Genomic DNA, 16,680 nt, shown 5'->3' on the forward strand with positions numbered 1-16,680 from the left:
GCTCTCTCCCAAAAATAGATATACCTTTAACCTCTGGGTCTTTGAAGATGCTTAACAATAACAATTCAACTATCAAAAAGAGGAAAGGGGAAATTGGGCACCCTTGTCACACACCCCTTTTGATGACAAATATATTTGAAGTATTCAAATGTAGAATCACAGAGCTGTTGATGTCCATAAATGGAAGTATATTTTCCTCTCATTATACACATAATACATTTAATACAAAGGCATTCCAATAACATCACAGAATTTAACATGAAACTGAACAGATAAGCCTTTGGACGGCATCTGAAAATGCCATTTGTAATCTATGTTATGGAAGTCTTCCTCACAGATTTCTCTGAAGTTGGTGGGGGTGAAATCCTTCACACTTTCTATCTTGCTTAACGTTTGTCATAGTTAGAGTTATAATATTATTTATTTTTTTAATAACGAGGATTTTTAAGAGGAATGCTTACAAATGTCATCATGCATTTTCAGTGCTGTCATAGATTTAGATTTTTTTTTTTTTCAGTGCAGAAAAGTAACTATTTCCCTTTCTTCGTCTAACCATTTTGTCCTGGATCTCACAAGCCCATTGCACATGCCCCAGATAGATCCATTAATGATTGACAATTTCCATTTTGGAGTACATTGGAGTACATTATTTATTTATTTATTTTTAAAATTACATTTGGGAACATTTCGTCATTTCATGTTGAGATAGGTCAAATGGAATACAAAAAAACTGAGACCTAATGAAAATAACAAAAAAAAGTGTTTCTGACCTCTGTAGCCCACTCCTAATATAACTCATGTTCAGATCCTCCAAAATACAGGCAGTTGCTTGTTGTCCTCAAGAAGACATGTTAAATTTCCAATACCCACATATTTTCTTATCTAACAGATAGAAATCACGTTATCGGATAAGGGAGCAATATATTGACATTTCAGAAACGTACTACATCATAACATGACGTACTAGCCAAATATATATTCTTTCTTGCAAGATTGTGAATTATTACTACATGTATACTTATATTCATGATTTGGATATAACTACCACCATGGATCAATGACTTGCATTATATAACAAATGCCGTGTTCAAAATGGCATACTAGCATACTGCCTACTAGCAATGAGTATGTACTGCATACTGTATGTAACATACAAGTGTTAACATGTCATTTTATAACGTTTTAATATGTTTTCAGGTGAGAAAGTAACCATGTATATTCCCAAAATGTGACCATCAAAATAACCTGTTTATATATCTGATCTGACGTGTTTTCCACTTCTGTAACTAACATTTGCTAGCTACGTCACATTAACAAGTTCTACAATTATTTTGGGGGCAATATCTTTAGCTAGCTAAAGTAACTAGCTTACTATATTGTTGTCTTAGCAGTTGGTAAAAGAACAGGATTTAAAATAAATAAATAATAATAAACTTGTTCCTTCATCTGAAGCTACAATACTGGGACCTTTGTGACTGGGTGGCTGCAGGCAGTCAAATACTAGGCGAATGTGTGTAATTTTAATTTTAATTTTAATTTTTTACCAGCCGGCCCGGCCGAAAGCTACCATCGAACGGCCCATAAATCGAAAGCTACCATTGAACGGCCCATAAATCAGGGACAGCGGCCCATTGGACAATTTTCGGTACAGGCACTGGGCTGGCCCAATCAACAGAGAGAAGGGGGGGGGGGCAGGGGTCACGCACGCACGCAGCACCAGACCTCCGTCTCAGTTTCGCGGTAGTTTTGGGCAGACACCGGCCGGCAAAATAAATTTAGTTAGCCTGGATAGATAGATACTGAGAGAGATGGAGCGCAAAAGCACACTAAAACGGAAGGTAATCATACAGTTGTCTTTCTATTAGTTGTCTCTGTCATACTGAACTGTTTGTTATCATCCTGACCTGAACTATCTCTGTTGCTCACCTCACCTCAGTTCTGTCTCTCTGTTGCTCTCCTCTCCTGTTGTCTGTCTGTTGCTCTCCTCTCCTGTTGTCTGTCCGAATATCGCGACGTGTTTCCGGGTCCAAAGTGGCTGAGGCGCTGTCTTCGAAATGCCGCAATAATAATAATAATTTATTATATTTACAGTACAGGCCAAACGTTTGGACACACCTTCTCATTCAATGCGTTTCCTTTATTTTCATGACTATTTGGTACATTGTAGATTCTCACTGAAGGCATCAAAACTATGAATGAACACATAGGAATTATGTATCTATTTAACAATAAAGTGTGAAATAACTAAATATGTCTTATATGTTAGATTCCTCAAAGTAGCCACCCTTTGCTTTTTTGTTGTTAATAAAATATATAATAATAATATTAAATATAATATGTGTTAATAATAATATGTTATTATATATATATATATTTAATATTATTATTATATATTTTATTAACAACAACAAATTATTTTATTAACAACAAAAAAGCAAAGGGTGGCTACTTTGAGGAATCTAAAATCTAAGACATATTTAGAGTTATTTCACACTTTTTTGTTAAGTACATCATTCCACATGTGTTCATTCATAGTTTTGATGCCTTCAGTGAGAATCTACAATGTAAATAGTCATGAAAATAAAGGAAACACATTGAATGAGAAGGTGTGTCCAAACTTTTGGCCTGTACTGTATATAGCGCTTTTCCGAGGCTCAAATACCCTGACAATATGGGGAAAACGGGAAAGTGCTGTGTCCCTTGTTGTATGAATAGATCCGAGTCTAAAAAACTATTAAACTGTCATTCTACCGCTGTAGTACACTGGTATTCTGGTGCGGAGAATTTCTGGTTTAGACCCGGAAATTGCAAAACGTCACGTTTGACGTCAGACTTAACAACCGGATATTCAGGGATATTCAGGGCATTTTTTAATTTTTACTACCTCTAGTGGTAGTGGCCCTAGGCTGCAGCCTAGGTAAGCCTATAATCTGCGCATGCTCGAGACAGCCAATTGGAGCGCTGCTACAGCTCACGTCACGTGTAAGCCAAAAGTATTTGGCCTCCCATAGCCTGCCGGCCGGCGTCCCGACTCCTCCCCTATGTATTTTCAGTGAATTTTACACACACACAGATAAAATGTTTATTGTATTAGAGGATTTTTAATGAATGCTGATAGGCGCCGACAGAATATCAGCCGCATTTTGTGAATAAACAATGTTTATTTAAAAAAAAAAACTTTTACAAGTCGCAACTAGGAAGTGAAGGTGGGGGCGGCGCCCTAGCGCCCTCTATTGGCCAGCCGCCACTGCGATGTAGTCATGTCTAAGAATGCATTTCACCATGTTAATGTTAATTATTGTTAATACATGTTAATTCCCAGTATATGAATGAATGAATGAATGAATGAATGAATGAATGGTCTTTATTGTCATTGCTACAGTACAGGTACCAAACAACGAAATTTAGGAGGGGTGGCTCCCCTGGTGTTAGGAAAGAAAAAAAAAAACTTTTTAAAAAAAAATCACAAGAAGGGAAGGAGCTGGTTTACATAAATAAAGGCTATGTACACTATCCACTGTACTATACTGTACAGATAGACGACTAGGGTTGTCATATTGCACAATAGTGTTATTTCACATTTATTTAAAGTGTCGCAGTTTGCAGGCTTGACATTTACATATTTGTGCCTCAGCACTACACCTGATTTTTTCAGTCCAGCAGCTGCCAACAATCCGTCCAGACTGTCCAGGGCCCAGAACCTAGGTCTTTGCTGTGTTCAGGGCCTGGACGGCCCTGTGGTAGAAGCTGTTCTTCAGTCTGTTTGTCCTTGCGGCCAAGGTCCTGAACCGCCTTTTCGAGGGCAGCCGGGTAAAGTGTTCGTACCCAGGGTGGGTTGGGTCCCTGGAGATCTTGGAGGCCTTCCTGAGACAGCATGTGTTGTACAGCTCTTCCAGAGAGCGGTGATCTTCTGTGCTGTTCTCACGACTCTCTGTAGCGCATTTCTCTCCGCGGTAGTGCAGCTGGAGAACCAGTTGCAGATGCCGTAGGTGAGGATGCTCTCCACTGCGCCGCAGTGAAAATACCACTGCTCATCCGTGATCAGACTTAGCTGGGGTGCTGCAGCTGAAGAGTATCAAATAGAGTGCAAAAAAGCAGCATCTGCACACTCAAATATGTGCAAAAAACGATGTTTATTGCAAGCTTTCGGTACCCAGGCTATCGGACAATGTAAACAAAAGCTGTATGACAAGTTTGTATGACGTAGTTTGACGAGGCTGAAAGCGCACAGGGTTGCCAGATGGGATTGACAATTTACAGCCTAAACTTTCTATAACCTCAAAATCAAGTAGCCCATTCGGTGGTAACCCGCCCCATCTGGCAACCCTGGACGCAAGCCTGGACGCGAAATGCATTTTGGGAAACAGTACCCGAGCTAGTGTCCATCGTAACTGACTTCAATTTTCCCGGAAGTAATTGCTCACATACTAAATTTCTCGCATACTCAAATCTCGCATACTGTACAGTGTGAACGCACTACATACTCAAAATCTACGTCATATCTAGTATGAGTAGTATGCTAGTATGCTATTCCGAACACAGCCTATGTGTAGTGGGAACGCACTACATACTCAAATTTACGTCATACATAGTATGAATAGTATGTTAGTATGCTATTTCGAACACAGCCAAAGTGAAACGCTTGGAAGATGGATAGGAGGATAGGCCCTTTCTATAAAAAGATAACCAAGTAAGACCTATTTAGTTTTGCGTAATACAACTTTACACAATAATAATAATAATAATAATAATAATATATTGGGATAAATGGAAAGAAAAAGTATTATCAAACACCCTGTGCCTCTCAGTTTGTATCACTACCGTACGCAAGGTTAAAAAATTACGTCATTCTAAGGGGCTAGATCCCTGACGTAAATGCAGTTCAACAAGGCACGACTAATCGAACACAGAAAACGAATAGGAGAACAGAGTACTAGCCGTGAATGTTTTTCCCCTCCATGCCTGCATTTCCCATGGCGCCCGTGATTAACAGGGGGACATCTTAGCTGTTATTTTATTTCAGTTGGTTGTAACTAGGTGTTTGTGCGTTGGTTTGAATTTATTTTTCGTGTAATTATCAACCGGCCATGACCGTGGAGCAGAATGTCCTCCAACAGCATTCTCAGAAGGTAAGCCCACATTAGTGATCAATGTTCTCGTTCTACGCCTGCAAAGCTCGCTACTGCTAGTAACATTGGCAGGGAAAGTTAGCAATCTAGCTTGACGGTTGTTTTCAAGTGTGGCGTTAGATCCTTAGACTCTGTCCCGTTCGAGTCTCTCTCGGTCTTAACAGCTAGTTAGGCTAACAGCACGCATCGTTACCTAATCGCCGCGTAAGCAGGGCTACTACCAGCGTTATCAACCCAAACATGAAGATAGATGGTTATCTAACTCGCTGCTAGCGACACGTTTAGTTAGCTGCGCTAGTTTGGCTAGTGAGCCAGCCCATTTGACACGCCTACACTAACGTCCGAGTGTAGCTATAGCAGTGTATATAGCAGATAAGATGGTGTGTTGTCAACTCGGTTAGCTAACTTAGCGGTTATGTTCAGACAGAAAGAAGGACTGTGTCATTGTTGAACTAGCCAGCTAGTTGATGGCGCACAGCAACTTCATACAGCTCGTTAGCTCAATAACATGATCAATAACATAACATGACAGCTGACTGTTGATCGAATGAGTAGTAAGTAAGTAGGCTAGTCGCCTTCACTTCGCCACCGGTTTACACTGGCCTCCCTCATAGTTTAGCTAGATGGCTAATCTGGCTGTGTGCCTGATAGTTGCTTTCGTTTCTCATATTACTGTTGTGATATGTTTACGTGCAGTCATATGCCAGCGGAGACGGTGACGAGTGTCTCTGGTTGTGTTTAGCCAAGTTTCACAGTCGTGACGTTAGAATTATAAGGTTCTATCTCCATTTTTGTAAAAATTTAGTTTTTTACATAATCTGATCCATAGGTGTTTTTTAATGCCTGTGTGGTATTGTTTTTTAAAATGTTGACATTTTTGAGTTAGTAATTCATAAAATACAAAGGTTCCATCTCACAAAACATAATGGAATGTAAAAACTTTGACGCTCAATATCTCTGAACTGCCGTAAACGGAGATAGAACCTTATCATTCTAAACTCACGAGGTGACGCTCACAAACATGTCTTTTGACTGGTAGCCTATGTCTGTCAATAAGATGAGTCTTGAGAAGCTATCCAACTAGTAAAGATAATCAATGATCATTCTAGCACAACTCAGATTGGTGCTTGTGTAACTGTGTTTGATATGAATGCCCCTGTGCAAATGCCCCTGTGTAGTTACACCGAATTGCAGAATTTCTTACTCTCGGCACTCTTTTTTTTTTCTTTTTTTTTCTTTCTTTCTTTTTTTTTTTTTACAAGATGTTGCTATTAAGACAGGTGTGTTTGGCCTGCTGTCTGTGGCATGGTCATGGCCATGGTATTCCTGTGCTGTGTCCAGCTATAGATGCAATATAGTTTAATTCATTTAATGACTAGTAGTATCTGTAGGACTGTCTCTTGAATTGTACTACTAGACTGTCACATGCCTGTACTAGCCTGTTACATAGGCCTGATTGCAAGTCATGATGATACAGGCTACTCATGTGAACTGATGTTGTAAGACTTGGGAATGCTCATTCCTTTAACCTGTCGTAAAGCCTCAGAGTTGACATCCAAAGCAGTCAGTGTGGCTGGCTGTTCATTTAAGCCCCAGTGGTGTCATTCACTGGCACAGTCTGGGAAGGGGGGGATGAGCAGTGCGACAGATAGGCGCTTTACACATGCCACATGAGGTGTGTGTGTGTGTGTGTGTGTGTGTGTGTGTGTGTGTGAGTGTGTGTGTGTGTGTGAGTGAGTGTCTCAGTGTCCTGAATATAATTTGTCGGGGCCTTAGTGCCTAACCATCTCAACCTGAATCATAACCTTCTCTTATGTCCATAAATGCGATAATTTTTTGGGGGGGGGTTTCCTTTCTATCCTTTTACAGTTGTCTTTCAGAATTGACTGGAGTGGACAGTCTGCCAAAGTTGTCATTATTGACATGAAAATAAAACTTGGATGAGTGTAAATTGTCCTCAAGAAAGCTCTGCTCATTTGTTTATTGAGCACAGCATTGATAATCTTGATTGATTGTTAAGAGTGTTTTAGTTTTGTTTTCTCTGTTTGGGGAGAGCTTGGCTTAGCATCTGTAGCCTAGCCTCAATGGGAGCTGAGCCAAAGAGGGCTTGGTGCATTATTTATGTACTGTTACAGAGGTGCGAACTTGGTTTTCTCTCTCTCTCTCTATTGGCCCTGTGAAAACAAGTGGCCCAGGGTGAAACACTCTCACTTATCATGAAGATAGCCAGGAAGCTGGGCACAAGCGGAGAACACATTTTTGCTGAACCACGGCCCATGGCTTCTTTGCAAACAGCTCCTATAAAAGTATACTGTTCTATCCCAATACTTTGAAAAGAGACCTCTGCCTCAGGTCCTGACAGTAAGTGCACTCGATCTTTGTTTAGAGTGCACTCGATCAGGCCATGTAATGCACTAGGCCATTGTTTGGTGGACGGTATTGTGGTAAGCCCTTACACCCCAGCTGGGTTTGACATCCGACAGCAGGGCAGACACGAGCGCAGTCTCCAACTAAAGCGTCTCTCGTGAGCAGTATTTGAGACAAGGCCTGCATGGATATGGTAAAACATTATGCTTGCAGTGATGCACCAGCTAGCCTAGTAGCTTGGCTAAATTAGTATTCACTCTGGTGTTTTGTCCTCCTGCTGATGTGTCCTCTTGTCCTCTCTCTGTCCTCTGGTGACCTGTACTCTCTCCTTCTCTCTTGCCCTCTTTCTCTGTGATGACCGTTTTGTGTGTGTGTGTGTGTGTGTGTGTGTGTGTGTGTGTGTGTGTGTGTGTCCTCTGTCACTTCTAACAGCACCAGCAGACTCTACTGAACCAGCTGAGGGAGGTCACAGGAACCACAGACGTTCAGCTGCTCCAGCAGGCCCTGCAGGTACCTAACACATACACACACACACACACACACACACACACACACACACACACACACACACACACACACGTGCCATCTCGGTGCACTTTGTTACAATGATGTCAGAATGATGCACACTGTTCCCTGATTTCCCTGTCCAATTCATCATCTTAGATCTCATATTTTTTGCGTTATTTTGTTGTGCATGTTGCTCTGTTTGTTGTATATGATCTGATACCGTGTATTTGATCCCGATACCGATACCTGACCGTGCAGTACTTGCCGATACCGAGTACCGATCCGATACCACGGCGTTTGAAAAAACAAAACAAAAAAACATGTTTTTTGAGCCGCATACTAACCTCGATGTAAAATTATTGCTAACACTTAGTCTGGCACTGCTCAAAACCTTTGTAAAACTCGTAAAGTTTTTGTAAAACTTAAGTAAAAAAAAAAAAAACTTACGTTTTTGTAAAGTACTCGCCGAGTCGGTATCGGAACAACACTAGTTGTATAGCTAGCTAGACATAATATTCTCTCATCTTTCTCTTGTCCAGATGATAATGATTTTCCGGGTTGTATTTCAATATTGTATTATACCATTGAAATGACACGGTGGTCCTCTGAGTAATTGTGTGGTTAGGGCATCTCATGCAGTAGTATTGTAAGCTGTGAACCAGCCCCGTTTTATAGGCTAACTAGGATTTGATCAACTCCATTCTGCTCCTCAGGTCAGTAATGGAGACCTGGCGGAGGCAGTGGCCTTTCTGACAGAGAAGAACGCCAAGGTCCCTCAGCAGGATGAGGCCACCTACTACCAGACCACCCAGGTTGCCAACGACAGATACATCAGCGTGGGCAGCCAGGCAGACACCAGTGAGTACCCTGCCCCGCCCAGGCCAGCCCAGCCCAGCCACGGGCAAGCCTAGCCCTGTGGAGGTTAGGGCTGAAGGGTTCTGTAGCCGCATTGAAGTCATGGAACTTTTTAAGAGAGCAGTTGGCAATGTGGACGGGACGGGGTGGTTACGGAAATGCCCCTGGCTTTGGTTTAGAAAAAACAAGGAGGTATTTGTAGAAATGACACAGTATCATCGTTGAGGAATGTTTATGAGTCATGCACGAGAGGTCCTGCTTTGACTGGAGAGGCATATCCTTCTCTTCTGTCAGGCACACCAGAGAAGGTCATATCCCCAACAGGCCCTCTTGACTTTCATACAATGGCCTGATTAACGAACTTTCTCTCCCTCCCGAGGATTAGTGTGTCAAATAAGGAAAAGGGAACCTAAACCAGTCTATGGGACTGACACTAGTATGGGACGGAACCGTTTTGTGGCTGACCCGTTTATAAATTTGATGAGTCACCGTAAATACCTCTGTCATATCATTGGCTTCGTATCCCTGTGCTCTTTGTGAAGTCTTTGCAGCAGAAAAAAAAAAGAAAGAAAAAAAGGACCCATATTGTCTTTCCCTTGCGTTTGCCTGTTAATAGAAATCTACCCAGATGAGAGTGGGAGTTATACATGGGTGTTGTTTCAGATGTGATCGACCTGACGGGGGATGACAAAGATGATCTTCAGAGGGCCATCGCCCTCAGTCTGGAGGAGTCTAGCCGTGCCTTCAGGGAGACGGGCATCACTGACGAGGAGCAGGCCATCAGCAGGTGGGCTCAGCAACACTACAAGAAAAGAATTGTGTGCTCAAACTTTTACGCTGCTCGAGTGATTTAATATAGACGGTCGTCAGGTGATAACCCGCTCCTGTGACTATTTTGGATGTGCGCAAAATCTTGTAATTGGGCTCAGAGGCGCAACCATCACTATCGGTTGGGAGGAGATGAGAAGCATTCTGGGAGTTGTCGTTTCTGTTTGGGGGAAGCTTTTTCCAATAGGGAAATGGTTGTTTTAGCTTCTGAGAACATAAAAGCCAAATAGGAGGATGTATACGTTGCCGTTGGTGCAAGAGAGGTTTTATACGCGTTCTGCTCTTTGCAGGGTCCTGGAGGCCAGCATTGCAGAGAACAAGAACCTGAAGCGCACACACACTGAGGTGTGGAGTGACTCGCCCAACCCCCATGACAGAAAGAGGATGGAGAACTGCCCCGTGGGTCTGAAGAACGTCGGCAACACCTGCTGGTTCAGTGCCGTCATCCAGGTAAGACCGCGGCACACTAAGGCCCCGGCCACACCAAACTATACTGCTCTCCGTTAATTATGGATCGAGCTGATGGTTCTCTATGCGAGTCATCTGTTAACGGACAAAGGAGACAACAAAGGGTCTGTCTGTGTCCGTTTTTTTTTTTTTTTTTTTTTTTTTTTTTTTTTTACAGACCAAGAAAGTTAAAAGGAGGACTTTCCACAGACCGTTCGTCCGTTTTGCCAATTACTAACAAGGATTCGTATTGTGTTGCTAGGTTGCATTTTTCAGATGTTAAGTTGGTTCAAAAAGGATAGTGATTTATTACAGATACATTTATTTGTTTTTTAATCAGTTTTCTGATAGTTTGGTGAGGGGGGGAAACAACTACAGCCCAAATGAGTCTCCGCACACCTAGTGATTTACTACAACTGATTTACTATGAAAGCATTTCGGCAGAGCAAAACATTGGATGGAAGTTGCAGGGAGGGAGACACTCATATCTGCACCTTAAAGAGCCCCTGGTCGAATGTGAACTGAGCTGAAATTCTTGATGAACACTGGATACACCGTCACATGGTCCTTGACCCCTGTGTGTAATGTGACTCCTTAAGCCGACAGCACAGTCAGAGCTGCAATGTCTGTTATGGGAATTATCGAATTACTGAAGGCAGGTGATAGAAAGAAGTAAACACATTTTTTCCTTTTCTAAACTTTCAAACCAAAACAAAAATAACATTTGACTGTTCATTTGCACTCAAACAGCATTGATAGCGGCAAACAGGGTACTATATATATATATATACTTCATCAGAAGTAATGATCATGTGAATATCTACACCGCCTTAGTTAACGTAGCTTAATGTTACCAGAATCTTAGACGAGGGTATAAGGCATTCCTCCCTGTCTGTTTCTCCAGTCTCTCTTCAACCTGCTGGAGTTCCAGAGACTGGTGCTTCACTACTCGCCTCCCGCAAGAGTCCAGGACCTGCCTCGAAACCAGAAGGTGAGCCCCCCCCCGCCCCCCATCCATCTAACTCATATTTACCTGCGGTAACTTACCGGAGTCAGTGGCACTGAAAAACTCCCCTGTGTGGTGGAAATAGAGGATGAATCCTCAGGAGGTGACTTACAGGTCGGCTCTCTGCAGAGCTCTGTGTGTGTTTGTGGTGGCCCTTAAGCAGGCCGAATCGCATTCCTCTTAACCTCATCGCTGGGGGCTCGGTCCTCTGAACAGTCACACAACCTCCTGGGATGAAAATCAATGCCTTGGTCTACAGCTCTATTTCATAGCTGTGTGCTCGGCGCCCCTCAGGTTCTGGTGTTTTTAGAGCGGTTCCCTGGACTGTCCAGTTCATTCCCTCGCCTATAGACCCAGCCAGGGGGTTGTGCAGGCCGGAGTGAAGTGTTTGATGAGGCCCTCTGAAGCCTCGACGTTTCCCCTTTGTCACACGCCTCACCGACTAGTGACCTTGGCCCATTGCTGCAGGGTTCTTATGAGTCAGAGTGGCTAAGCTTAGCCTCCACCACCGCACCCGCTGTAGTCTCCCCACAGCATCTCTGGCCTGTCTGTCAACACAGCGTGTTTCCCCAACCTCCGTAGGGTTAGCACCCGGCCGCTAATCTGTCCTAAGCCTCTGCTGTTGCAATATGGCACCATTCATCTTTGGGCCTTAGTCTCACCAGTCTTATATCACTGGGCCACTCCTCAACCAGCGGAGGAGCACTTCCAGGGCTTAGGCCCTAATCTGCCATCAATGTCCGTGATCCTCAAGCACAGAGATGACCAGTGCAGAGTTTATTCATATCCACTAGGTCAAAGGATTAGACTTTGTCACATTAGTGTCCTGTTTTTATGCCACACATGGAGCTTTGCTCTCAACACATTGAGACACAGCAATTTTGACCTCACTCATTCCTAGTGGTTGTGGTAAAGCCCCATTGTGTGCTGCTATCCAGAGAGGTGTCTATCAGCTGTGGTCTTAGGAACTCCTTTTGACTGTCCGATCTCTCACCAGCTGACAGTAAGGTCAGCTGTGAACTAGTCACAAGGCTCTAAGTTGAAAACAAAAATATCCACTTGATTTACATACAGATTAGTCATGTTGTTGTATTTTCATACTTTGATTAACACATCACTGTTGGCATTCAGCTTGTGAGAAACATGTTTGTGTCTCAGTAATCGGAGAGATGGTTGAAAATGAAACCATGTGTTCTGAGGAGATTGATTAGATTCAACTTTATTGTCATTGCAGAGTACAAGTATCAGACAACGAAATGCAGTTTAGCATGACCAGTATTCCAAATAGTGATATAGTGCAAAGACATGATATTTGTAGACATATAGTGCAAAAGACATGATAGTGTAGACAAAATAATGGTAAGTACAGTAGGATAAGTACAGTAGGTAGTATACAAGATATGGATAACAATAAGCTTAGGGATGCACGATATGCATTTTTTCCAACCGATACCGATACCGATATTTACCCGCTTCTCGTGGCCGATAACCGATACCGATACCGATATTATTATTTTATTTTTTCTTTCCTAGCACCAGGGGAGCTCCCCCTCCCAAATTTCGTTGTTTGGTACCTGTACTATATCAATGACAATAAAGACCATTCAGATATAATTTCACAGTTCATAACCTGTAGTTCATGCACACCTGAAGGTAAGAAAGGCTATGTAGTGAGCAAAGATTGATGATTTAATATTCCATAGTGATCTCATCAAATCTAACTTACATCACTATTGTTAACACAACAAAGAGAACACTTCTGACTCTTCAAATGTTCATTTATTATTTACTCTAACAAACAGAATCTGTTATACAGTGCACAATGCTTTTTTTAGCCAAGATCTGGCCTCCTTTTATGAAAACAAAAAAGGCTCACCTAAGAGTAATTAGATCAAAAAAGTGTCAAAAATAAAGTGCACCTTGTGCATCAGTCAATACAAAAATAAAGACTTTTAAAGAACCAAAAGTTGTATAGAACTTGTACAGAAACTAGTGCCAAATGGCTGCTTAGTCTGCAGATAAACAGAATGATACAAGGCACATAGTAGGCTACACTAGTATGCTTAATAAAGCAACTGAAAAGGGCTGGGCTACTTTTAGTGCATGAGGATGAGGTAGGTTGTGATAAAGCCCATCAAACGTTTTGCATAAGAATTCAAAATAAATTGCACTGACATGGAAAAACAAAAAGTGCATGTTTTCCTTGTAAACAACTTGTCTTGTATAGCCTACATTCACATTCTCACCTAAATAATAGACACGTTTTCCATTGGTGTTCCCTAATATACAAACTGAATACAATTCCTACCTCATAGAACCTTTGCTAGCCTAGTCTTCAGAAGCAGTAGCCTAGCCGCGGTGGTAGCCTAGCCTTCAGAAGCAGTAGCCTAGCCGCGGTGCAACACATTGAACACGCATTTGAAAACTGCAGGAAGACAGCAGACAGCTCAAAGGCTCAAGCAATCAATGAAAAAAGAATGGAGTTGGTGGAGCTACCACCGCGGCTAGGCTACCTTCTGAAGACTAGGCTACCACCGCGGCTAGGCTACCTTCTGAAGACTAGGCTACCACCGCGGCTAGGCTACCTTCTGAAGGCTAGGCTACCACCGCGGCTAGGCTACCTTCTGAAGGCTAGGCTACCACCGCGGCTAGGCTACCTAGTGCTTGATATTCCTTCCATACAGCGTGCTTGCAATGGTGATTCTTCAGGTGACTTATTAGATTCGTTGTGTTGTAACTCGTAGACCTTTGCCCTCCTCTCCGAACTTTTGTCGAACATGTGTTGCAAATTGCAAACGCACTATCTGCCTTAGAAATTGTGAAGAATGTCCACACCGGGGAAGGCATGTTTCGCTCGCGTCTCGTCTATACAAACTGCGTGCCTGAGCGCGGAAACCGGAAGCAGAGCGCGGAAACCGGAAGCAGAAATATTTCCGGCTTCATATTATCGGTTAAATATCGGCTAAATTGTATAATAAATACCGATACCGATAAACATTCATTCCCCAATATCGGGCCGATAAATATCGGTGCGGATAATATCGTGCATCCCTAAATAAGCTACAGTGTTTCCCCTACCATTGCCTTGGGGGGGCGGGCCGCCCTCCCAACGGAACCCCCCGCCCCCCCAAGAAAGAGGAATTATTACGGACGTAGACACCAAACATCTGACAAGCAGGCTAAAATATCACCCAACCCGAATCTGGCGTGTGGCAAGCCCATGGGCTCGTTGGTAACGTTAGTCCGCCGTAGTCTCGCGTAGCCAGACCTATCTCCACACTTCGCGCAGTGCCAGCGCTGGAGAATAATACAAGATTTTGCGCAAGTCTGCGCGCGAGACGCGAGAGATTTTGCCGGCTGTGATGTCTGCAGATTGAAAGTAAGCAAGTTGAAACGTTAGCAAATATAATTGCTGAGTGTTCTGACAGAGAAAGTTGGTTAAAATTGGTCGTTATTATCGTGACTAGAAAGTGTCTGACTACCGTATTTTCCGCACTATAAGGCGCACCGGATTATAAGGCGCACCTTCAATGAATGGCCTATTTTAGAACTGTTTTCATATACAGGGCGCACCGGATTATAAGGCGCACCGGATTATAAGGCGCATAGAATAGATACTGCAGTCAAACGTTTGACTGGGGTTGCGTTACGCCCAAGCTCCACCTACTGCGTTGCGTCACCTCTCCATCGGTGTTGTGTCAACTTCCCGTTGTCCAAGCTCCACCTGAGCGTTGTCACCGTCAACGTTCTACCTGCTCCACTGTCAAAAATATATATTTTTCCACCTCAAGTATCAGCCGTTCGTCATCCATTTTTGCAACAAGCGTCAAGGACCTGCGGTGATTCACAGCTGACTCGCGTGAATAGCAATTCGCAATAGCTGCAACCACGAGATATAGAGTAGTTAGCTACAAGCATTTTCAATCTGCTATTATCTCTATTAGTGGATTAACCGCTGTGGTGATTTAACAGCTGATAAAAATACATCAAGTAGACTACAAACAGAGCAAAACAACCAATAGGCTATACAATTATAACCAACAACCAATATGTGACAGCTCCTGGTGAAATGTGCAACGTACTTTTTCAGTTTTTACACATGCTTAAACTACAGATTGTAAGCTTTCAAATGATGTGTCATACATTCAAATCAGAGAAAGATTGAACACGACAGGCGTATTTGAATGTTGGTTCACCTCAAACACTGAATGGGAGAAAAGTGACTCTGACCAAACCACAACAAACGCTGCTAGCGGCTAACAGCTAACAAAACACATCGCTACGAAGGTCTAAACTGTATTTTAATAACATGACAACATACTGGGAGAACATCGACATGCTAAAAACACATAACTACACATAACTAGATGAACACACAGTTCTGAACACGAGCTAAAACGAAACTATGTTAAGTCAACCCTCCCTTACCGGTAGCCTCCGGCAAACGAGAATAATGAATCCAATACACAAATGATAAGTGTTTAGTGATCGTTAAACTGTTGTTTATTATATCGAGTGGGTACTTTAAAACTTCAAGTTGAAAGCACCAAGAATCTCACTTTGTTCCCTCGGAAACTCTGTTTAGTCTTCTTTACTTGGGGTCTTGTGGTGTGGGACTGTGAGTAAGCACAGTATACCGGTGTTTACTGATTACCATAATGCTGCAAGCGGTGCGGCTTTGTAGTTTACCAGTCGTACTGAAACATTTTGACAGAGCGCCTTGAGCGCCGTGTACAACCAGTATGGATCAACAAATTAACCAATTGATCCATATATAAGGCGCTCCGGGTTATAAGGCGCACTGTCGTTTTTTTTGAAAATTAAAGGCTTTTAAGTGCGCCTTATAGTGCGGAAAATACGGTATTAGGGCTGGGTATCGCCACTGATTTCCCAAAACGTTTCGATTCCGATTCACAGCTTTCGATTCGATTCCGATTCGATTTAGTTACAATATCAATTTTCCTTGAATATGAAGAGATTCTCAGAACTAATGCTATAAATGGTTCAAGGAACCCTATAACATGTAGGCTAGCATTGTTAAACATATCAATGTTTACTTTAAGAATTGACTCCAAAGCAGTTACATGAATGTACTTCTTATTGGAACATAAATGAACATCATTGACCAACATTTTGCTAAATCAGACACTACAAAAAGTGCTTTTTAACGTGCTTTACTGCAGCCAGTGTAAATAAAGGGGCTACAAACATAGCCTATCGGTAAACAAGACATCACATATCCCTCAGGACTGTCTCAAATTGCTTATTTGCATAATATATATATATACAAAATAAAAATGTGCAAAACTCAAACGAAAATAGTGCAATAGATGAGGGTATTTTGGGGAACAAAAAACCACATTGTAAACCATAATGTCCATGAAACTAAAGCCCTTCATTACTGCTTTCTCACTTTTTGGAGATTGGAAGATTTTATTCAGGAATAAACATAATTGGAAAATCAATAATTATTAAAGTACTGTAGTATACAGTAACAATAAGTTAGTGGAAACACCACAAATCTACGGAACCACTTATTGA

The 16,680-nt window shown here is 42.3% G+C and overlaps 1 protein-coding gene across 3 annotated transcripts in view; it reads left to right on the plus strand.

Moving 5' to 3' along the window:
- Positions 1 to 5,022: 5,022 nt before the first annotated feature.
- Positions 5,023 to 16,680, plus strand: part of usp25 (ubiquitin specific peptidase 25) — a 34,352-nt gene continuing 22,694 nt past the window's right edge. For all 3 annotated transcript variants that reach the window (XM_080528138.1, XM_080528136.1, XM_080528137.1), the window contains exons 1-6: positions 5,023 to 5,129; positions 7,929 to 8,006; positions 8,717 to 8,861; positions 9,522 to 9,645; positions 9,977 to 10,136; positions 11,038 to 11,124. In XM_080528138.1, the coding sequence (XP_080384264.1) occupies positions 5,088 to 5,129; positions 7,929 to 8,006; positions 8,717 to 8,861; positions 9,522 to 9,645; positions 9,977 to 10,136; positions 11,038 to 11,124 (636 nt within the window). In that variant the 5' untranslated portion in view covers positions 5,023 to 5,087. The remainder of the gene's footprint in view (positions 5,130 to 7,928; positions 8,007 to 8,716; positions 8,862 to 9,521; positions 9,646 to 9,976; positions 10,137 to 11,037; positions 11,125 to 16,680) is intronic.

Source organism: Nansenia antarctica (genome assembly GCF_963989245.1).
Source record: "Nansenia antarctica genome assembly, chromosome: 4".
In the NCBI taxonomy this organism is placed as follows: domain Eukaryota; kingdom Metazoa; phylum Chordata; class Actinopteri; order Argentiniformes; family Microstomatidae; genus Nansenia; species Nansenia antarctica.